The sequence below is a fragment of the Scophthalmus maximus genome, chromosome 21 (genome assembly GCF_022379125.1).
Source record: "Scophthalmus maximus strain ysfricsl-2021 chromosome 21, ASM2237912v1, whole genome shotgun sequence".
NCBI lineage: Eukaryota > Metazoa > Chordata > Actinopteri > Pleuronectiformes > Scophthalmidae > Scophthalmus > Scophthalmus maximus.
This window is the reverse complement of record NC_061535.1, coordinates 15,912,092-15,935,000: the sequence shown is the minus strand read 5'-3', so window position 1 is coordinate 15,935,000 and position 22,909 is coordinate 15,912,092. Positions and strand designations below refer to the sequence as shown.

The window sequence follows — 22,909 nt, the reverse complement described above, 5'->3', positions numbered from 1 at the left end:
GTGAGTGAGTGTGAGAGTGAGTGAGAGTGAGTGAGTGAGTGTGAGAGTGAGTGAGTGTGAGAGTGTGTGAGAGTGAGTGAGTGTGAGAGTGAGTGAGTGTGAGAGTGAGTGAGTGTGAGAGTGAGTGAGTGAGTGTGTGAGAGTGAGTGAGTGTGAGAGTGAGTGAGTGAGTGTGTGAGAGTGAGTGAGTGTGAGTGAGTGTGTGAGTGTGAGTGTGAGTGAGTGTGAGAGTGAGTGAGTGAGTGAGTGTGAGTGAGTGAGTGTGTGAGTGTGAGTGAGTGTGAGAGTGAGTGAGTGAGTGAGTGAGTGTGTGAGTGTGAGTGAGTGTGTGAGTGTGAGTGAGTGAGTGAGTGTGAGAGTGAGTGAGTGAGTGAGTGAGTGAGTGTGTGAGTGTGAGTGAGTGTGAGAGTGAGTGAGTGAGTGAGTGAGTGTGTGAGTGTGAGTGAGTGTGTGAGTGTGAGTGAGTGAGTGAGTGTGAGAGTGAGTGAGTGAGTGAGTGAGTGAGTGAGTGTGTGAGTGCGAGTGAGTGCGTGAGTGTGTGAGTGTGAGTGAGTGTGAGTGAGTGTGGGCGAGTGAGTGCGTGAGTGTGTGTGTGATGCTGTGGGCGGAAGTGCGCTGCCCTCACTCGTGAGATTGACTCGGGTCGAATCAGGAAACAAGCCGCTCCGCCGCACCGGTGATCCGCGGTCTCTCCGCCGGCCTGCGTCTCCCTTCAGCGGCTGCATCGGCGACAGAGAGCCGCTAAGAGGATCCGGGGCCGGCGGAGAGAGCTGAGAGGAGCCGGTTCCGGTGGCGGGAGTTCAGACAGAAACTTACCGGGTGTGTTGATCCGCCTCGGACTGCTGACAGCTCCACCACACGGAAGTACGGAAAGGTCACTACGCATGCGCTCCTTGAACCCGGTGGGGAGGGGGCGGATATAAACAAACATACAAATCAGTAAACTGATGTTGTTTTGAATAAATTTCACGACTTGAGTTTATAACAAATAATGAATAATTAGATATTCATGTTTATTTACACACATTTTAAAATCAGCTGATTTAATCCAATTGTTTTGCTAAGCTACCAGTTTCCCGCTGCTCCCAGTGTTTGTGCTAAGCTAACAGTTTCCCTTGGCTTCCACCATGCTGAAGAAGTTTACATTTCCTCAGCAAATTTGACAATTCAACTGCAGCCCAGAACCATCACTGGCTGTGGCCCCTCCCCTTCATTGTGGCTCCTTCCTCTCGCGGTGGCCCCTCCCCCTCCTTCCTCTCGCTGTGGCTCCTCCCCCCCATCCTCACTCAGACATCAGCAGCCACACTGAGCAGAGGTGAGTTTCTCTTCATTGATCACTGATCACATTCTGATGTGTAACATAGTCATAACTGATATTATATATATACAGGTGTGGTGGATGTAGACAGACATAAAAATATCAGTTATGACTATTCTGTAACATTCTATATATATATTTATTTATTTATTTATTTATTTATATGTTTGTACATTCTCATAGTCATCCATCACTGTACTGATCTGTCGCTTCTTCTTCTGCTCAATGTTTATCACAAAGTATTTTTTTAGGGTTTTAATATTGTTGTTGTTTAATTTTCTGTATTTTTTAATTTTCTGCATGTTCACTGACGTTTGACTGGAAAATTAATAAAGTCTTACCTGATGATGTGGAGAGACACAGTGAGAGACCTGGACCTGGACCGGGACCTAGACCAGGACCAGGACTCGGACCAGGACTCTGAACAGGACTTGGACCAGGACTCAGTTCAGTTTGATGATCTGCTGTGTTAAATGGATGTGGAGCAGATCTACCAGACATCAGGTCTGGACTGGACCAGGTCTGGACAGTATTGTGGACTGGACCAGGTCTGGACTGGATCTGTTCAGGGACACGTTTCATTTGATTCTCTGAATGAATCCGTTTATTTCTGTTGATAAAGTTTTATTGAATGAAACTTATTCAATACGACTTGTTGACATGAACGTCCCGATCCAGAGGAACCAGAACCAGAACTGAGGATGAGACCAGGTCTTTAAACCTGGTGAGTCTGGATCCGAAGACTCTGAACCAGCCTCGTATTATTAATTATTATCATCATATTTGTTGTTGTTTATTTCCTGATGTTTGAGTCGTTGTTTTTTGGACGTTTCTCTCTTCAGGTCAAATTTCAGTCTGAGTGAAACACTGATCCATTTCCTCCTAATGGAGCGCCCCCCCCCCCCCCCCCCCCCGGGAACCAGAACCATTAGACCGAGGTTCCACCACCACACACACACACATAGATCAATACACAGGAAGTCACTTCCTTCGTTTCACACACATAATCAATATTTCATCTGAGCTCAACAGAAACAGTTGAACTGTGATACCACAACATGTGACATCACAACATGTGAGATTACAACATGACGCTGAGTCTCTCGCCGCACAACGTTATTATTTTTATTATATATATTATTATATTATATATTATTATGTGATGGGCCCTAAGACAGCTGATCACATGAGGTCCCTTTAGTCCCTTGACACGCCCCTCCTGCCACCAGAGCAATATTCTGACGCTCTGATTGGCTGACAGGCTCTGACTCTGTCTCTACAGGATGTTGTCGTCTTCTTCCTCCTCTTCCTCCTCCCCCGCTCCCCACACAGTGACCTCTAACCCCCGGCATGTTGCCTTGGAAACCTACTGGAGGGAGGTGCAGAGCATCGAAGAGGAGAGGGAGGGAGAAGATGAATATGAAGATGATGAGAGGAAGAGCATAGATGGCAAGTCCCACCCACACACAGAGTGACTCCTCCTCTTCCTGTTTGACCTCTACCTGTCTGTTCACCTGCAGAGGGGGAGATGGAGGCATCATGGCTGACGGAGGCAGGGCTATCGTCCCTGGTGACGGGCTCGGAGGAGGAAACTCCGCCTCCGGCCGAGGCTCTACTGTCAACGTTGACACGGCAACAAGCCGTGACCGTGAGGAGGAGGCTGGACAACTACAACGAGACAATGAAGAAGAGAAACAAACAGCCAATCAGAGACATCCGAGACGTCTTCAATCAGGTGGGACAAATAAGAATTCATATAAAAAATATAAACACACAGCTGTGACATTACAATAATAAAGTAATCATTTTATAAAGCATCACAAAATGTGTCACGAGTCGTGACTCAGCGTTTTGTTTCAGCCTGAGGACGAGTCAGCAGACATAGGCCCCTCCCCTTCCGCCCACAGAGGCTCCACCCCTTCCGCCCACAGAGGCGCCGACCCTTCCGCTCACTGCACAGAGTCACCAGGTCGATACCACACCACCACAAAGACCATCCGCAGACACAGTAACACAGGTACCTGTCTGTCTGCTCACCTGTCTGTCTGTCTGCGCCCCTGTCTGTCTGTTCACCTGTCTGTCTGTCTTCTCATCTGTCTGTCTGTCTGTCTGTCTGTCTGTTAACCTGTCTGCTCCTCTGTCTGTTCACCTGTCTGCGCCCCTGTCTGTCTGTCTGTTCACCTGTCTGTCTGTCTGCTCACCTATCAGTCTGTATTCTCACCTATCAGTCTGTCTGCCCTCCTGTCTGTCTGTTGACAGTGCGACCGACTGTCCCGTCATGTCTTTTTGAAGACCCTCTTCCTAAAGACCCATCCTCTCTGACACTTAGCCCCGCCCCTACTCACACTCACTCGCTGCCCGAGAGTCAGTCGAGACGAGCTGATTGGCTGCTGCGGGACTCTCCGTACTCAGAGGGTGTGGCTGAGCATCAACGGGGCGGGGCTTGTTTGGACTGCCTGCATTACCACGGAGACAACAACGGTGATGAGCCGGTAGGTCTGCCCCCTGAATATAAACAGGAAGTTAAATGTTGACCTGGATTCACAATAAAAGCATCTGAAGTGACTGTGATCAGAGATGATGTCATCATGTCTCACATCTCACATGTGTGTGTGTGTGTGTGTGTGTGTGTAGTTCGTACCTGTCTCTCCCTCTCAGGGTCTCACCTGGGCAGATGACCTGTCATCATGTGACCTCACCCAGCTTGGTTTCATCTCTCACATCGAGCTCTCCACCTTCCTTCTTGCTCTGGGCGTCCAAACCAAACACTCCCGCCCACCACGCTGCAGGAGTCGGGGTGCGCTTGATTTTTACATGCCAGTGTGAATGCAGGTTTGAGCAGAGATAGCAGACACTGGGGGGGGGTCACCTGACCTGAGGTCATGAGGTCTGTTGAAGACCTGGAGAAGCTGTCGATAATTAATGATCTGATCTAATTGATTCATATAGAATATTAATAAAGGGCCCATATTGTCAAAATTGAGATTTCCTGGCTTTTTTCATAATAAATAAGGTCGAGGGTCTGAGAGTACAGACAAATACACACAGTCTACATTCAGCAACATGTGTCTGTCTTCAGCCCCCAGCGCTCACCATCATTCTGTTGCTGAGCGACCAACAACACAAGAACAATCAGGAAGCAACATCATTGACCAGGATTCATGAGGAGATTAATACAAGAGACCAGAACTAACTCTGAATTATTTTACCGTTGCAAAATTCATCGGTACCCAGTGTCGGCCGTGGCCCGCGACTTGGAGCTGCTGCTGGGGCAGAGACGCCAGTTTTCCGGTCCGGTCTGCCGCCGACACCAGGTACCGATGACTTGTTGGTCGTCGGGAGCAGGAGACAGAAGCTCCTCGCTCCGGGACAACGCGGTCACGGTGAACAGAGGAGCTGGTTGGCCTGGACGTGCATCACTCAGAAGAAAGACATATTCACATATTAATTAGACAGGCCAAGCTCCTTAAAGAGAGAAATAAAACAAATATATCTTCATAAGGATCAAAACTTCAAATAAAACACCAGAAAGGGACAATATGGGACTTTTGATAAAAAATACAAACCTGACATCACTTCACATAACATGTCTCTCTCTCTCTGTCTGTCTCTCTTTGCCTTTCTCTCTCTCTCTATGTCTGCCTGTCTCTCTCTCAGACGGTGGTGTGTTCGGTGTTCCTCTGAATTTGCTGTTGCAGAACGACAGGAAGAAGTTTCCTGCAGTGAAAGTTCCTATTGTCTTCCAGAAGGTGAAAGGACCTGTCTGTCTTTCTGTGTCTGTCCATCTGCCTGTCTCTGTCCTGACCAGCAGAGGGTGACTATGAGAACATGACTTGAGGAGTTTATGGTTCAAGTCTTCTTCAACACGAGATGTTCATGTTCACATTATGATTTATTTACATTCACATGGACCATAGAGTACTGTATGTGACGGGGGCATGGATACAGTGTGATTGACAGCTGGTACTGTCCAATCAGTACAGGTGTAGGTGCATGAGCTCTGTGAGGCCACGCCCCCTGATGGCACTGATCAAACTGATGTTTAAATCATCATGGTGACGACACAACAGTCTTGTTTGAAGCAGTGTGTGTGTGTGTGTGTGTGTGTGTGTGTGTGTGTGTGTGTGTGTGTAGTTGTTGTGTATTTTAGAGAGCAGCCTGCAGACCGAGGGGATCCTCCGAGTTCCTGGATCAGCTGCTCGACTGAAGGTAACAAACACTCTTCAGATATCTACATTTAATCAGCAGTTTTTTAATGTTGAAGGACGTGTGTGTGTGTGTGTGTGTGTGTGTGTGTGTGTGTGTGTGTGTGTCTGCAGCACCTGCGTAGAGAGTTAGACAGGTGTGGTGGAGCCATCGACTGGTCTGCAGTGAGACAGGTGGAAGCTGCAGGTCTGCTGAAGCTTTTCATCAGAGAACTACCAACACCTCTACTGACACACACACACCTGTCCACCTACCTCTCTCTGACAGGTACACACACACACACACACACACACACACACACACACACACACACACACACACCTGTCCACCTACCTCTCTCTGACAGGTACACACACACACACACACACACACACCTGTCCACCTACCTCTCTCTGACAGGTACACACATACACACACACACACACACACACCTGTCCCCCTACCTCTCTCTGACAGGTACACACATACACACACACACACACACACACACACACACACACAGACACACACACACACACACACACACACACACACACACACACACACCTGTCCACCTACCTCTCTCTGACAGGTACACACATACACACACACACACACCCCCACACAGACACACACACACAGACACACACACACACACACACACACACACCTGTCCACCTACCTCTCTCTGACAGGTACACACACACACACACACACACACACACACACATACACCTGTCCATCTACCTCTCTCTGACAGGTACACACACACACACACACACAAACACACACACCTGTCCACCTACCTCTCTCTGAGAGGTACACACACACACACATATCTGTCCACCTACTTCTCTCTGACAGGTACACACACACACACACACACACACACAACTGTCCACCTACCTCTCTCAGACAGGTACACACAAACACACACACACCTGTCCACCTACTTCTCTCTGACAGGTACACACACACACACACACACACACACACACACACACACAAATGTCCACGTACTTCTCTCTGACAGGTACACACACACACACACACACACACACACACACACACACACACACCTGTCCACCTACCTCTCTGACAGGTACAGGTACACACACACCTGTCCACCTATCTCTCTCTGACAGGTACACACACACACACACCTGTCCACCTACCTCTCTGACAGGTACAGGTACACACACACCTGTCCACCTATCTCTCTCTGACAGGTACACACACACACACACACCTGTCCACCTACCTCTCTGACAGGTACAGGTACACACACTAACCTGTACACCTACCTCTCTCGAGGTACACACACACACACATACACACACACATCCATCCTGATCAATAACTTTATATTCAGACACTTTCAACGTCTATGTTGATTTTTTCCTTCCATGTCCCATCTGCTATCATGGAGGGGGCGGGGCTTATGATGATTTGACTTCATGTCCCCCTGTCCCCCCCCCCCCCCAGGCGTCCCGTCTCTCGTCCACCAGCTTCAGGCGCTGCAGCTTCTCTCCTTGTTGCTTCCTGACGTAAACAGAAACACACTCAGAGTGAGTCACTTTCATCAGGTCAGAGGTCAGACTTTGACCACGCCCACCACACCTTTTTATCAGAGACCTGTTTCCATGGTTACAAGTGAACATTAATCTGTTGCCATGGTTACAGGCCCTGCTCGTCTTCCTACGTAAGGTCGTCTCTCATCAGGACCAGAACCGGATGTCTCTGTGGAACGTCTCCATGGTAATGGCGCCAAACCTGTTCTCCTATCGTCATCGTGGCAACAAGCAGTCTGTTGCCAAACAACAAGAGATGGAGGAGGCAATGGGTGGGGCCCAGCTGGTCCGTCTGATGATCACGCACCAGGACCTGCTGTGGACCGTGAGTCTCAGGACCGCCTCAGTGATGTCACTGTCTCACCTGTCTGTGACATCACTTCCTGTTTTCTGCAATAGGTTCCGAGATTCCTGTTGTCTCAGGTGAGACAGATGAACCAGGCAGCCAATCAGAAGCCGTTCAGCCTCACCAGGACAAAGAGACGACTTCTGAGGAAGAACGACAGAAACCAGGTGAGACAGAGACCAAAACCAGATCAGAACCAGCTGAGAGACCAGAACCAGGTGAGACAGACTCAGTCAGACATTAGGGGGCGATGTCTTTATTTATAGTCTGTTGCACTGATTCATTCCCCCTTCCTGTTTGTCCTCTGACATCATCGGTGACATCACTCGTGTGCAGATCTCAGACCTGTGTGACGGTGTCATCAGGGTTCATGCCCCCCTTCACACTAAAGTTTCCATGGCAATACAACTCGACGGACAGACAAGAGCCAAGGATGTGACATCACGCTTTGAGAACAGGTAACACACACACACACACACACACTGCTGTTCCTGTGAGAACCCTGACTGTCCTCAACCTGTCTCTCTCTCTGCCTGTCTCACCTTCAGTCCTGCTCAGTGTCTGTATGAAGTTGGAGGAAACATCTGTGAGTGTGATTATGACATCATCATCCTATCAGCTGCTGCAGGTTCATTGGAATAACAACCTGTGACACTCTCTGCCCGTTTGTCTGCCAGGTGAGCGTCGTCTCCATCCAGACTGTTTCCTGTTGGATGTTTACAGACTCAACCCTCACTGTGATTGGCTGATCAAACCCTGACATACAAAGTCTCACCACCTTAATCCTGTCTCACAACGTGCCTTACCACCTGTCTCACCCCCGGTCAGACATCCAACCTGTCTCTCCACTCTCTCTCAACAACCGGCCTCAGCTGTCTCCCCACCTCCTGTTGCACATCAGTGACATCACAGCAGTGACATCACTTCCTGTCATCCTTGATCAAAACTTTTTTATAAACAAATGAACAATAAAAAAAGGTTTTATTCATATTTTGTTTGAATCTTATTCATGTAAAAACAAAGTCTCCTCCTGCTGGTCAGTGACTGTAAACACCGTTTATTATTCTGTCAGTGTTGCCATGGAAACAGCCCTGTGAGTTCATATGTCCGCTCTGGGCTCCGGTAGTTTCTCACACGTCGAGACAAACACGTGACAGATCATACATGAAGAGTTCCACATGCTCATCACATGACTGACGAGGTCATCATCAAAAAACGTCATGAAAAATAAATCGATAGACATTTTAATACAGTGATGTAACGAACAGCCGTTGTCCAAATGTTTTCTGTTGTCGTCCAGATGTCTTCCAGCCGATGTTGTCCAGATGTTGGGATGTGGTCCAGATTTTGGGATCAGCTGATGTCGTCCAGATGTTCTGATGTGGTCCAGCTGATGTCGTCCAGATGTTCTGATGTGGTCCAGCTGATGTGGTTCAGATGTTGGGATCAGTTGATTTTATCCAGATGTTAGGATGTTGTCCAGATGTTGGGATCAGCTGATGTTGTCCAGATGTTGCTCCTCAGCAGCCATGGCGGCCGCCTGCAGCGTTTCTGTGTCGCTCTGCAGTGGATTCAGCTGTTTCCTTTCACTGTGCATGTTGTTTTCATGACGCTTCAGATCCGACGCCTAAAATTACAGAGTGACACTGAACTCACCACAGGAAAAACACTCTCAAAGGTACTGCATGTACTCACTGTACTGCAAGTACATGAAGTATAGTTGCACAATCAGTAGAAGTGGTAGCAGTAGTATCTGTAGTAGATGTATCAGTAGTATTAGTACCTTGGCGAAGGCCTTGGTGCAGGACGGGCAGACGAACGGTTTCTCTCCTCTGTGTCTCCGCTCATGGTCCTTCAGGTGTGACTTGTGTTTAAACGCCTGCAGACAGACAGGTGAGAGACAGACAGGTAAGAGATGTGAGAGACAGACAGGTGAGAGAGGGGGGAGAGAGGTGAGACAGACATGTGAGCTCACCTTGTCACACATCTGGCAGGCGAACGGTCGCTCGTTGCTGTGAACTCGTTCGTGTTTTTTCAGGTCTGGAGCTCGAATGAACGATTTTCCACAAACGTCACATCGATACGGTTTGAAGCCGGTGTGGATCTTCAGGTGTTCTGGAACACACAGGAGGGGGCGGAGCCTCGTTCAGGTGAACACATTACACTACATCTGTACACGCCACCACACGTGTGTCAAGCTGTAACCATGGTAACGACAAATGAGACGCTCTCTGACTAAGTCAGAGCTCAGGTGCAGGTGTGTTCGTACCTTTCAGGTGAGCGTGTGTCGTGAACGCTTTAGAGCAGATCTCACAGGCAAACGGACGCTCGGCCGAGTGAAGCTTCTCGTGTTTCCTACAGACAGATAGACAGACAGGTAGACAGAGAGGTGAGATGAGAGGGGGAGACAGGCAGACAGAGAGGTGAGACAGGAACCAGGAGAGACGAGATGGTGAGACAGGCAGACAGAGAGGTGAGACAGGATCCTGGTGAGACGAGAGGGTGAGACGATGGTGAGACAGGCAGACAGAGAGGTATTACAGGCACCAGGTGAGACGAGAGGGTGAGACAGGCAGACAGAGAGGTGAGACAGGATCCTGGTGAAACGAGAGAGTGACACATGGTGAGACAGGCAGACAGAGAGGTATTACAGGCACCAGGTGAGACGAGAGGGTGAGACGATGGTGAGACAGGCAGACAGAGAGGTATTACATGCACCAGGTGAGACGAGAGGGTGAGACAGGCAGACAGAGAGGTGAGACGTGGGTGAGACAGGAAGACGTACCTCAGCCGGCTCTCATCCAGGAAGCTCTTGCCACATGCCTGACAGCTCAGCTGTTCTCGGTGTCCATACAACAGATATTCAAACTTCATGTCCGTCGTTGCCGTCGACCAACCGGGCGGCTGCTCGTCCTTCACCTCCCCGATACTGTCGGAGAACGTCAGCGTCTGGGTGGCGTGATGCTCCGCCCCCAACTCTTTAGGCTCTGCCTCCATCACCACGTCCTGGTCGTAGCAGGTCACCTGCAGAGGTCACGTGATCACAGTTCACCTGTCTGTCATCGTGAGAACCAGACTAGTGTGTGTGTGTGTGTGTGTGTGTGTGTGTGTGTGCGTGCTTGCACCTTGTGTACGTCCTCATTTGTTAGTTCTTTCAAGATGGCTTCCTGGACTCGCAGCGCTGCACTGGGAGACTTATCTAGCTCCTGATTGGCCGATGCCTCGACGAGGTCATCAGCAGTGGGCGGGTCATCGTGTGCGCAAAGGACCTGAACACAAAGATGTTAATGGATCATTGATCCCTGATCAGTATTGACCAGCAGTAATGATCCCTGATCAGTTTTGATCAGTGTCTGTACCTCTGACTCCGGGGCGAGCTGCGCCTCCGGAGGCAGCGCCATCTTCACAATGTCATAGGGAAACTTCTCTTTGTCCTCCGAGGACACGTCTCGTTTCTGAGGACACATGAACGCATCATCACGAGAGGATGTACAGGGTGTGTGTGTCTGTGTGTGTGTGTGTGTGTGTTACCTGGGAGCAGAGCTTGTCTAGGAAGCGGATACCGAGGATTTGTCCTGATGACATCATCAGGTTGACATCTCTCTTCTTCACTGAGATCTTTGACGTGTACATGTAGTTCAACACTTCCTCAAATATGTCGGAGCGAATGAAGTCGATCTCAATGACGGACGAGTTGTCCACCTGTCACACACACACACACACACACACACACACACACACACACACACACACAGTTGTCAGTGTGTACAAGTGAGTACATGTAGACAGCGTGTTCTGTGTTTGAAATATTTCAGTGTACCTCGTGTTTCTTGAACAGTTTTTTGAAGTAGTTGGAGCAGGCGGCGAGGACGCAGCGGTGAGCGCGGAACTTGACGTCTTCGACCACGACGGCGATGTCACAGTGTTCTCCCTCCAGACGCTGCTCGTTCAGCAGCTTCAGGAAGACGCTCTTATGTTCGTCGTCCACGTACTTCACCATTTCCGCCATCTGCAGACAGAGCAGGCCCTCATGACATGGCTCTCATGAGTTATTTGATGTAGTTTACAGTTCGAACTCAACCTTCGCTTAGTGACGCTGCTACAGGACGAGACGGGATTTGCATGAGGGAACTCCCATCATGCATCTCTCTCTGACCCTGAAGACCTGGAGAACTGACCTGCCCCTTACTGAAAACTACAGATGAACAGAAACTGTGAGGGGCCTCCACTGTGAAGACACAGAGATGAACCCCTAACCCACTGTGATGTCACTGTGACGTCACAGAGATGGACTTCATACACAGGGCCCCTCACAGCGGACTGGCGCCCTCCAGTGGAGGATCTTACTTTTGTTTTTATCTCTCCTTTTCTAGTGTTTTAAACTTCTGTCTCTGAACAAAACACACATGAGGACACTATCAAGGGTGACGTCATCCTCGTGCCTTGCTCAGGGGCTGTGACGTCTCACACCAGCAGTTCATGCACGCGCACAGGGGCGCGTGCACGCTTCGTGAAGCCTCTAACTGAAGAACACTCACATGCTAGCTATTAGCATGGAGCTAGCAGGTCACTTTACTAACGTTATGTTCAGACTTTATTTATTTACTGGAACCGAACCGGTGTCGCCTGCCTCAACGGACCGGGACGGGACCGGGACGGGACCGGGACGGGACGTTTCGGGTTCTGTACGGGATGAAGCAGAAACGTGTAACGGGCTTTTCTCACGGTGTAACGGCAGCTGTGTTCACCGGAGAGGCTAACGTTAGCCCGCACCGACAGGAGGCTAATTCAGACTAATGTTCCTGACGTAAACGATACCGGCGGAGAGGCTCGGTGACCGGGGGGTGAACCGGGGGAAAGTCGTCGGGAGTGTGTGTGTGTGCGCGTGTGTGTGTGTGTTTGTGCGCGTGCGTGTGTGTGTGAGAGCGAGAGAGAGAAACTCGGGGTTGTCGTTAAATGGCGGACAGTCCGGCCTGCGGCTCCGCTCTCACACAAGATGGCGTTTATCCGGTGAGTGTGCTCCGGTCAGACTGTCTCCGGTGAACCCGCCGACGTCTCTACCGGCCGGACACGGCGCGGGCCGCGTGCTCCGCGCTCCACCCGGCGCCGTGTCCGGGACCGACACAGGCACGCGGGCGGCGACACGAGCGAGACGGGGCTCGAGCGGCGGCCATGACCGACTCGAGAACGCGCAGAACATCCCGCGGTCCGGAGCCGGAGCCGGAGCACGAGGAGAGCGCGGGGCCGAGGGAACCGAGGGAGCGGGCTCTTACCGTCACTGAGGCCCGGTGTGAGCGTGTCAGCGCACCGGGGGCCGCGGAACACTCGGTCCGGTTGTTATTGTTGTGATGATGAGGACGAGCACCGAGCGGAAGGCCGCGCTTTGCGCCAGCACGCACACTGCTGGAGCACGCGCACACTGCGGGAGCACGCAGGAAGCGCGCCAAGCATCCTCTGATGAGCGCGACCTCTCACGCATGCGCGGTCCCCCATTGACGAGCCGACGAGTTCAGACTCACCTGAGCCTCAGGTCACGTGACCCGATATGAGGACCTTCATAACGTGTTGACGTCTCAATATGTTCAAGCTCACTAATACATTTATGATTAAGAACTCATTGTCTCTTGTTTGACCACATTCTCCCGCCTTGATGCAAAATCTTGATAAATATGGTCAATGATGAATCAACCTTATTGATTAGCTGCAGCTTCACCGGCTCCGTCGTGACGTCATCACACGGGATCACGTGTTTGTATGAAGTATATTCAGTAAAAAATTGAAAAGCCTCTGTGTATTATTGTAATGTTTGACTTGATAGTTTTGACTCCTACTTGTTGCAGCGTGTAGGTTATAGATTATATATAGTTAATTTCAGTCTGAATCTGATGTGGACGCTGCACGTTAAGTTTTACTCATGAATGATGATTTCAATGTTTTTATCTTTGTCAAAGCTGAATATTACTCAGTTTGATGTTTTAATGAGATCAAATCTAAAACAATTCTTCATAACTGAAAGAGTTCAGCTCGTCCTGTAACCTGATCATTGGTCAGAAAAATCAGATTCACATTGATGCTCTTCGCTGTGACTGATGAGGAAACATTTGACTCCCTGTTGAAAACCTTCACCCACAGGATCATAATCCAGTTATTAACTTCAGTAAATCAACAGCATGCACTCAGTGACACCTGCTGGTCAGAACGTGTTACTGTGTTATTGATCAATAATCAGATGTATCGATGAACCTGTAACTTACAGAACCATCTTTAATTTCACATGTTCAGTTTCTATAAATGTGGATTGATAATTGAATTGCACTCTTGTTAGACAAAACTCAACTGAGTGAATGTTATCTGAAAACATAACATTACATCAGAGTAAGAAACAGACAATCAGGGAAGAGTTCATTACCATAATAAACATATAGAAATATATTTAGATTCCTTTTTTAAATCAGTCTAAAATAGTCTTTAAACTCCAGCGCCCCCCCCCCCCCCCATGTAACAGTCACAATGTTGCTGGGGCAACGGCTGGTAAACAACATCAGAACTACATTACCCACAATCCCCTGTAGCAGGCAAAGGTACAGAACGAAGATAAAGGCACAGATACTTTGTCATAATCAATAATCAATAACAAATCATATAAGTTATAAATATATGAGGATCCATCAGTATTGATCAGCTATTAGCATTGCTTAGATATCAGATTAGCCTCTGAGTTAAGTCATTGTTCAGTAGCCAATCAAAGCAGCTCGTACTGGCGCAGGTGCATGCGCTGGATGATGTCACGACAGTCATTGAAGACGCGGCGGATGTTCTCAGTGTCGACGGCACAAGTGAAGTGAGGATAACAGTGATGTTTCCCGTCGCCGCTCGCCGTGCTGATCCGCTGAGGACGAGAGAGTTCACGTGTCATTTTCAACACGTTAGTTTCAACTCGTCAGTTTCAACACGTCAGTTTCAACACGTCAGTTTCAACTCGTCAGTTTCAACACGTTAGTTTCAACACGTCAGTTTCAACACGTCAGTTTCAACACGTTAGTTTCAACATGTTAGTTTCAACTCATCAGTTTCAACTCATCAGTTTCAACATGTTAGTTTCAACATGTTAGTTTCAACTCATCAGTTTCAACTCATCAGTTTCAACATGTTAGTTTCAACATGTTAGTTTCAACTCATGAGTTTCAACTCATCAGTTTCAACATGTTAGTTTCAACATGTTAGTTTCAACATCTTAGTTTCAACTCATGAGTTTCAACTCATCAGTTTCAACATGTTAGTTTCAACATGTTAGTTTCAACATCTTAGTTTCAACTCATGAGTTTCAACTCATCAGTTTCAACATGTTAGTTTCAACATCTTAGTTTCAACTCATGAGTTTCAACTCATCAGTTTCAACATGTTAGTTTCAACTCATCAGTTTCAACATGTTAGTTTCAACATCTTAGTTTCAACTCATGAGTTTCAACTCATCAGTTTCAACATGTTAGTTTCAACATCTTAGTTTCAACTCATGAGTTTCAACTCATCAGTTTCAACATGTTAGTTTCAACTCATCAGTTTCAACTCATCAGTTTCAACATGTTAGTTTCAACTCATCAGTTTCAACTCATCAGTTTCAACATGTTAGTTTCAACTCATCAGTTTCAACTCATCAGTTTCAACATGTTAGTTTCAACATGTTAGTTTCAACTCATCAGTTTCAACTCATCAGTTTCAACATGTTAGTTTCAACATGTTAGTTTCAACTCATCAGTTTCAACATGTTAGTTTCAACATCTTAGTTTCAACATGTTAGTTTCAACTCATGAGTTTCAACTCATCAGTTTCAACATGTTAGTTTCAACATGTTAGTTTCAACATGTTAGTTTCAACATGTTAGTTTCAACTCATCAGTTTCAACATGTTAGTTTCAACATGTTAGTTTCAACTCATCAGTTTCAACATGTTAGTTTCAACATGTTAGTTTCAACTCATCAGTTTCAACATGTTAGTTTCAACATCTTAGTTTCAACATGTTAGTTTCAACTCATCAGTTTCAACATGTTAGTTTCAACATGTTAGTTTCAACATGTTAGTTTCAACTCGTCAGTTTCAACTCATGAGTTTCAACTCATCAGTTTCAACACGTCAGTTTCAACATGTTAGTTTCAATTAGTCAGTTTCAACACATCAGTTTCAACACGTCAGTTTCAACACGTCAGTTTCAACACGTTAGTTTCAACATGTTAGTTTCAACTCATCAGTTTCAACACGTCAGTTTCAACACGTCAGTTTCAACATGTTAGTTTCAACTCATCAGTTTCAACATGTTAGTTTCAACATGTTAGTTTCAACTCATCAGTTTCAACACGTCAGTTTCAACACGTCAGTTTCAACACGTTAGTTTCAACATGTTAGTTTCAACTCATGAGTTTCAACTCATCAGTTTCAACATGTTAGTTTCAACATGTTAGTTTCAACTCATCAGTTTCAACACGTCAGTTTCAACACGTCAGTTTCAACACGTTAGTTTCAACATGTTAGTTTCAACTCATGAGTTTCAACTCATCAGTTTCAACACGTCAGTTTCAACATGTTAGTTTCAATTAGTCAGTTTCAACACATCAGTTTCAACACGTCAGTTTCAACACGTCAGTTTCAACACGTCAGTTTCAACACGTCATGTTTCTACACGTCAGTTTCAACATGTTAGTTTCAACTCGTCAGGTTCAACGCGTTAGTTTCAACATGTTAGATTCAACTCGTCAGTTTCAACATGTTAGTTTCAACTCGTCAGTTTCAACATGATATCAAACATGATTCATTTTTAATAACAGAACTTGTTTTCACCAGAAACTCGTCTCGGATAAAGAACTTGGCTCGGGTCACTCTGGAGTCTTCATCAGCGTCTGGAACAGCTGTAAACAGCAGGTGATGTTTTTATACACAGTACTAGTGTACAAATATTTACATGAAAGTATCAATACAAAAATGTAAAAATACTCAAACTTACTCCACTACAGTTTCATATAGTTACAGTACCACCTTCAAAAGTAAACAAGTACTATCAGCTCCACATAGTACTTCATGTGGTTACAGTAGTGGTAGATGAAATATTCGAGTACAGTGAGTACTTATACCATCAGCAGGTACTTGGTAGTTGGAGTATTCAGGGAAATAATCCTCAAGTTTAGATTTTCCCGCGAGAATCTTGTCAGCCAACACGTCCTGTTTGTTCAGGAACAAGATCACTGAGATGGTCTTCAGGAACCTGCAGCCAATCAGAGAGCAGGTGGGTGAACAGCTGCCAATCAGAGAGCAGGGAGGATGAACAGCAGCCAATCAGAGAGTAGGGAGGATGAACAGCAGCCAATGAGAGAGCAGAGAGGATGAACAGCAGCCAATCAGAGAGCAGGGCGGATGAACAGCAGCCAATCAGAGAGCAGGTTATGTGATTAACCTGTTGGTCCAGATGGATCTGAAGAGGTCCAGAGATTCTCGCAGCCGATTGGTGGAGTTGTCCTCTCTGATCACCATGTTGTAGCTGCTGCTGGCGGCGACGAAGATGATGGCCGTCACATCTGGAGTCAGAGAGTCGAGTTACTAACAGCTGTTCTCTGCATCTGTCAATTCACTTTCAAAGAGTTTGAGTCTCTTCTCACCATTGAAGCACTGAATCCACTTCCTGCGTTCGTCCCTCTGACCTCCTACATCGAACATACTGACACAGAACAGACGTCACTACAGACACACTGAACACAGCTGTGAAGGTCCCCCAAGTGTTCCCTGAGGTTCCCTGCGCGTGTTCCCTGAGGTTCCCCCGCGTGTTCCCTGAGGTTCCCCCATGTGTTCCCTGAGGTTCCCCCCGAATGTTCCCTGAGGTTCCCCCCCTAGTGTGCCCCAAGTGGTCCCTGAGGTTCCCCCGCGTGTTCCCCGAGGTTCCCCCCGAGTGTTCCCTGAGGTTCCCCCCGCGTGTTCCCTGAAGTTCCCCGAGTGTGCCCCAAGTGTTCCCTGAGGTTCCTCCGCGTGTTCCCTGAGGTTCCCCCCGCATGTTCCCTGAGGTTCCCGAGTGTTCCCTGAGGTTCCCCCGCGTGTTCCCTGAGGTTCCCCCGCGTGTTCCCTGAGGTTCCCCCGCGTGTTCCCTGAAGTTCCCCGAGTGTGCCCCAAGTGTTCCCTGAGGTTCCTCCGCGTGTTCCCTGAGGTTCCCCCCGAGTGTTCCCTGAGGTTCCCCCGCATGTTCCCTGAGGTTCCCAGAGTGTGCCCCAAATGTTCCCTGAGGTTCCTCCGCGTGTTCCCTGAGGTTCCCAGAGTGTTCCCTGAGGTTCCCCGAGTGTTCCCTGAGGTTCCCCCAAGTGTTCCCTGAGGTTCCCCAAGTGTTCCCTGAGGTTCCCCCCAAGTGTTCCCTGAGGTTCCCAGAGTGTTCCCTGAGGTTCCCCCCAAGTGTTCCCTGAGGTTCCCAGAGTGTTCCCTGAGGTTCCCCCCAAGTGTTCACTGAGGTTCCCCCCAAGTGTTCACTGAGGTTGCCCCCAAGTGTTCCCTGAGGTTCCCAGTGTGTTCCCTGAGGTTCCCCCCAAGTGTTCCCTGAGGTTCCCAGAGTGTTCCCTGAGGTTCCCCGAGTGTTCCCTGAGGTTCCCCCCGCGTGTTCCCTGAGGTTCCCCCCGCGTGTTCCCTTTTTCACTGTTTCTAAAAATCACACTTAAGACAACAGTACCCATGATCCTCAGCAGCCATTGCTGTGGAGACGCAGCCAATCAAAGAGCCTCTGGTACAAGTTGTTAATAAATCCGCCCCCAGACTGTCCTCGTCATCGCACTGTCCCCGCCCCCAGACCGCCCTCATCATCGCACTGTCCCCACCCCCAGACCGTCCCCGTCATCGCACTGTCCCCACCCCCAGACCGTCCCCGTCATCGCACTGTCCCCACCCCCAGACCGTCCTCGTCATCGCACTGTCCCCGCCCCCAGACCGTCCTTGTCATCGCACTGTCCCCACCCCCCAGACACGGTATAAGGGACGAGCAGCTGCTAACCTCTAACTCGATTAGAACCAATCATATTCGTTGTAAAGAAACACAGGTGTGTCGACGGGGGAGACAGCTGATTGGTGCAGGTGGACAGAGGGGGCGGGGCTAGAGAACTCACTGGAAGTTGACCTTGTCAACCTGAAACCTGGTTTCAAAAATCCCTGAAGTCAAAACTCTGCAACGCAATAAATCCTGCAGGAAAGGAAGAGAAGATTTTTACTGTGAGCCCGGTAACAGATGATTCATCATGGACACTACGTGGCAATTGGTCCCTTTGTTACCTGGTCAGTTGGCGTGTAGTCCGTCCTCCTGACAGAATCCAACTTGTCCAGGAAACTGCAACACATGAACACACACGTGTTCATGGAGCATCACAAGTGACATCACAGGCCTTTTCAGCCAATCACCTGCCTCTTCCAACACCCCTCCTCCACCCTGAGCTGTGACAGGTCTGTCAGGGTTAGTGGAGCATTCTGATTGGCCCGTTGGGATTTGAAATGTCCCAGCTGCTCTCAGTGATAAAGTGTGTGTGTGTGTGTGTCAGGTTTCACGCTAGGTTCTCGTCAGCATCGCGTCAGGTTCGCGTCAGGTTCACGTCAGGTTCACATCAGGTTCACATTAGCTTTAGCCCAAATTAAGCTTCGGGGTCATGAATATTAGTCAGCGTGATGTTGTGTGTGATCTTACTACTGAGCGCAGTCGATCAGCTGATATTCGTTGGCACGTTCGAAACACGCCCTCACGCCGTCGTCCTCCCACAGCTTCTGAGCATGCTCAAAGAACTCCTGACACAGACAGAGAGGGTAATGCCCTGTTAGCGCCCCCACAGGCTGCAGATGTCAGTACACCAGGCAGAAATCTGAAGTTCATCTTTAGAAAAACTTAAACAAAGAACTGAATCAAAATCTACAAATCTACAAAAAAGAGAAAAATTAAATTATGACTCAAATAAAAACTAAGATCATGATGTAAACATGTGGGAGGAGTCAGAACAAGTTTCAGTGGATCAAGTTTGATTCCTTTTGGTCACGTGTGCACAGATCGTCAGATTGTGATTGATCATTATTGATCTATGGAGGCTCATTGAATTTACAATGTTGCATTTAATCCTGCACACAGGTAGATGCTTCAGTGTGACAGCGTCTGATTTGACAGCAGTGACAGCGATTTAATTGAGTGTATCCAGTCGACCAATCAGCAGCAGCGGCAGAGACGACAGACAAACCAAGTGAAGTGAGAAGAGAAACAGGAAAACGCTTGTTTTGCCTCTTTGTCGTCCTCAGAGACGCGAGACGTTCCGATAATGAGGCCTCAGGTGAGACAGTGTGTGTGTGTGTGTGTGTGTGTGTGTGTGTCCCAGGTTAACTGGTTACATCATGTCATTAACATCATTAAAACAAACAAGCTCTGAACCAACTCTCCTGGTGCTGCTGTAAAGGAACATGATGAGTCACATGACTCTGATCATGTGACTTCACCAACAGCTCTTCACTTCCTGTCATCAATACACTGATGTAACCAGTTACTGTGACAAAACAATATTCTCATAATATCAGGATCACTAACAATTGATTCATATTTAACAGCAGAACCTTTTAATGAACCGATCACATTCACGTTCCATCTGTTGAAACATTCACTGAACTCAAACTGAACCAAGTTAAGATCCGAACTTTTACTTTTATTTGCTGACGATATTTTTAGACTCTCATGTCCTGTGTGTGTGTGTGTGTGTGTGTTACCTCTGTGTACTCAAAGTCAGACAGCGGTGCGATGCTCTTGATGTAATCAACTCTAAACTGGTTGCCAGGGTTACCAAGAGGGATGGGTGGAGTCAACGTACTCATGGCTGACACGATGGTCTGAAACACACACACACACACACACACACACACACACTCAGTCTGACTGGCCGCTCGCTGTGGGGCCTCACCTGTCCGTCAGTCGGACCTACCACGACCGCGTCCTTCACGTTCTTCCTGATGTCCTGAGTTTTCTCCTGCTTCTCTCTGGAAAAAAAACAAACAATGATAAAGCTCAATGAAGTTCACGACAGCAGCTTGTCAATAATATCGATATTCATAATAATAATTATGATAAGGATACAGGAGCTGGAGAAGCATCACATTATTATATGTAACAAGACGATTTTTGTTTTTCAGGTGAACAACTCATTTCCTGTCTGTCTCACCTGTCACCCCACAGGCACAGAGGACCCGTCTCACCTGTCTCACCTGTAAGTTAACATTCACGTTTGACTCACTCAGCGTTGAAGCCGTCGACGTGAAGAATCCTCATCTGCTTCACAATGGTGCTTTTACCCGATTCTCCTGCACCTGCAGACAGACAGGGAGTTAGACAGACAGGCAGGCAGGCAGGCAGGCAGGCAGGCAGGCAGGCAGGCAGGCAGGCAGGCAGGCAGGCAGGCAGGCAGGCAGGCAGGCAGGCAGGCAGACAGGCAGACAGACAGACAGACAGACAGACAGACAGACAGACAGACAGACAGACAGGCAGGCAGGCAGGCAGGCAGGCAGGCAGGCAGACAGACAGACAGACAGACAGACAGACAGACAGACAGACAGACAGACAGGCAGGCAGGCAGGCAGGCAGGCAGGCAGGCAGGCAGGCAGGCAGGCAGGCAGGCAGACAGACAGACAGACAGACAGACAGACAGACAGGTGTCTCACCCAGCAGTAACAGTCTGTGTGTAGCTTTATAAGCCTGTCTCTCTTTCTGCAGCTGTCTCTCGATCTTCTTGTTCGCTTCTCTCTTCGCTTTTTCATCGAGTCGTTCTTCCTCCGTCTGCCCTCCCAGACAGCCCATCTCACCTGAAAACAACAACACCTGTAAACAGCCCGTCTGAACCCACACTGTCCTCCTCAGCCGTCTGTTTGAACACGTTGGTCTCACTGGTTCATCGTTCTCCTGGTTCCAGTCTTGCGTCTCCAACAGGAAACAGAGACTTAGTCAGACAAGGTGTCCCTCAAGGCTCTGAGCTTGGACCCCTCCTCTTCACCATCTACATGCTTCTCTTGGTCAAATCATCAGCCACCACGGTCTCAGTTTCCACTGCTCTGCCGATGACACGCAGCTTTACCTTAGCACCAAACCATCCAATCAGCTCCTCCCACTTTCACCTGTCAATTGCCTGAATGGAATAAAAACTTGGATGTCTTCGAACCTCCTTCTCCTCCTCAAATGGACGGCCGCTCCATCTCCCCATCCCCAGAAGGCCACAGCCTGGGTGTCGTCCTAGACTCCACCCTCTCATTAGTCACATGTCAAATTCATCTCCAAATCTGCTTCTATCACCTGAAGAACATCTCCAGACTGTGGCAGAGACCCTTATTCACGCCTTCATCACATCCTGTTGGAGGAACCAGTGAAGCCCTGGACAGAACTCTGGGTTCTGCCAGGGTTCTCACCCGCCCCCAGACTCGCCTTCAGAGGCTCCAGGTCAAACACCGCATCACCTACAAAAACCTCTCTTATAAATCCCTCCATGTCCTTGGCCCCAATACCTACTGGACTTTCTCCACCCCGGAATCTGTGTTCCACAGACAAGGGTCCGCTCTCCACCCCCAATCCAGACTGCAGCCCCCACCCTCTGGAACTCCGTCCCCTCAGAGACCCCCCCCCCTTTTGGACACCTCCCTGTAACCACCCCGTCGCCTGAGTCTGTCCTGTGTTACGAAGCACGACTTGTGGTTTTTCGAGGAAACTTCAGGTTGAACTGATTTTAGACTCAATATTTCGAGTTCATATTATTTCATTTCACTTTTATATCGCTTGTTATTAACGACTTGTCTCTTGAGTTGAAAACGTTGATCAGCAGCTTCACAGTTCAGGTTTAGTTAAACCAGATAATGAAAACACATCCTGGGTTTGTTGAACTCATGTCTGATAGATTGGGATTATTCCCCACGCCTGACGAAGCAGGATCTGTGGTTACCGTGGTAACATCTGGCTAAACCCCGGTTTTGATCTGGCACACCTATAACCCCCCCCCCCCATCACCTGACTGGAGGAAACCAGTTAATCTACAACATGAAACCATCGGTACAGTAAAACAATCCACAAACAATAAAAACAGTAAGTCTGACTCTTCTCAAAAAGAACCTGAGTTCTACAGATTATCAGAGTATCAGAACACTTTGACCTCAGTATGTAACTGGCTGGTCCCAGTCCCGTACTGACCCGTACTGACCTGTACTGACCTGTAGCTGTTGGTGATCACTGACGTGCTCGTCTCAGCAGGTCCATCAAAGTCCAACAAGAAAAAAGAAAATAACAGTTAAGGAAAGCCCCTCAACCAATCAGCATCCTCCCTCTGTCCTCCAGATCATTTCAGATCCACTTCAGATCACTTCAGATCTACTTCAGTCCACAAACAGAACCAGTTCTCCTGGTGGTTTTCTTTCTTCTGTTGAAAAGAGAGAAACACCTGAGCAATCTCTCTCTCCCTCTCTTCCCTCGTTCTCTAA

At 48.3% G+C, this 22,909-nt stretch overlaps 4 protein-coding genes across 12 annotated transcripts in view; 1 reads left to right on the top strand and 3 right to left on the bottom strand.

Annotated features, from left to right (window-relative positions):
- Positions 1-1,042, bottom strand: part of LOC118291420 (lethal(3)malignant brain tumor-like protein 4) — a 10,289-nt gene extending 9,247 nt beyond the window's left edge. For 2 of the 4 annotated variants that reach the window (XM_035619684.1, XM_035619686.1), the window contains exon 1: positions 817-892. Coding sequence is in view for 1 of the 4 variants with exons in the window: in XM_035619687.1 (XP_035475580.1) it covers positions 817-892; positions 1,026-1,027 (78 nt within the window). In the remaining 3 variants the exon portion in view is untranslated. Of the gene's footprint in view, positions 1-625; positions 763-816; positions 893-1,025 lie in introns of those variants that run through there. The other 2 variants (XM_035619687.1, XM_035619685.1) reach the window with 2 other exon arrangements.
- Positions 724-8,241, top strand: arhgap28 (Rho GTPase activating protein 28). Of its 4 annotated transcripts, none has more exons than XM_035619697.2 (17): positions 724-864; positions 1,155-1,315; positions 1,654-2,042; positions 2,601-2,767; positions 2,839-3,053; positions 3,179-3,335; positions 3,578-3,810; positions 3,953-4,115; positions 4,976-5,067; positions 5,453-5,527; positions 5,638-5,791; positions 6,989-7,071; positions 7,187-7,399; positions 7,474-7,587; positions 7,757-7,878; positions 7,969-8,006; positions 8,098-8,241. In XM_035619697.2, the coding sequence occupies exons 4-17, from the start codon at positions 2,602-2,604 to the stop codon at positions 8,178-8,180; spliced, it is 1,908 nt and encodes a 635-aa protein (XP_035475590.1). In that variant the 5' UTR covers positions 724-864; positions 1,155-1,315; positions 1,654-2,042; position 2,601; the 3' UTR covers positions 8,181-8,241. The 4 variants fall into 4 exon arrangements, with proteins under 4 accessions (XP_035475590.1, XP_035475583.1, XP_035475588.1 ...); XM_035619690.2 differs by having other exon boundaries at positions 7,474-7,638; XM_035619691.2 differs by having other exon boundaries at positions 752-874; positions 7,474-7,638.
- A 143-nt stretch (positions 8,242-8,384) lies between these two features.
- On the bottom strand, positions 8,385-13,100 carry zbtb14 (zinc finger and BTB domain containing 14). Of its 2 annotated transcripts, none has more exons than XM_035619702.2 (10): positions 12,412-13,100; positions 11,241-11,429; positions 10,952-11,122; positions 10,780-10,875; positions 10,546-10,689; positions 10,206-10,444; positions 9,690-9,775; positions 9,396-9,535; positions 9,204-9,299; positions 8,385-9,047 (listed from the first exon to the last, which is right to left on the bottom strand). In XM_035619702.2, exons 2-10 carry the CDS (start codon positions 11,427-11,429, stop codon positions 8,913-8,915), a joined length of 1,296 nt encoding a protein of 431 aa, XP_035475595.1. In that variant the 5' UTR covers positions 12,412-13,100; the 3' UTR covers positions 8,385-8,912. The 2 variants fall into 2 exon arrangements, with proteins under 2 accessions (XP_035475595.1, XP_035475594.1); XM_035619701.2 differs by having other exon boundaries at positions 12,694-13,100.
- A 416-nt stretch (positions 13,101-13,516) lies between these two features.
- On the bottom strand, positions 13,517-22,778 carry LOC118291426 (guanine nucleotide-binding protein G(olf) subunit alpha-like). Of its 2 annotated transcripts, none has more exons than XM_035619704.2 (13): positions 22,643-22,778; positions 21,113-21,253; positions 20,689-20,761; positions 20,380-20,434; positions 20,168-20,287; positions 19,113-19,210; positions 18,707-18,761; positions 18,544-18,617; positions 17,065-17,123; positions 16,863-16,983; positions 16,543-16,673; positions 16,253-16,320; positions 13,517-14,309 (listed from the first exon to the last, which is right to left on the bottom strand). In XM_035619704.2, exons 2-13 carry the CDS (start codon positions 21,246-21,248, stop codon positions 14,163-14,165), a joined length of 1,137 nt encoding a protein of 378 aa, XP_035475597.1. In that variant the 5' UTR covers positions 21,249-21,253; positions 22,643-22,778; the 3' UTR covers positions 13,517-14,162. The 2 variants fall into 2 exon arrangements, with proteins under 2 accessions (XP_035475597.1, XP_035475598.1); XM_035619705.2 differs by having other exon boundaries at positions 22,633-22,766.
- Between the last annotated feature and the right edge of the window lie 131 nt (positions 22,779-22,909).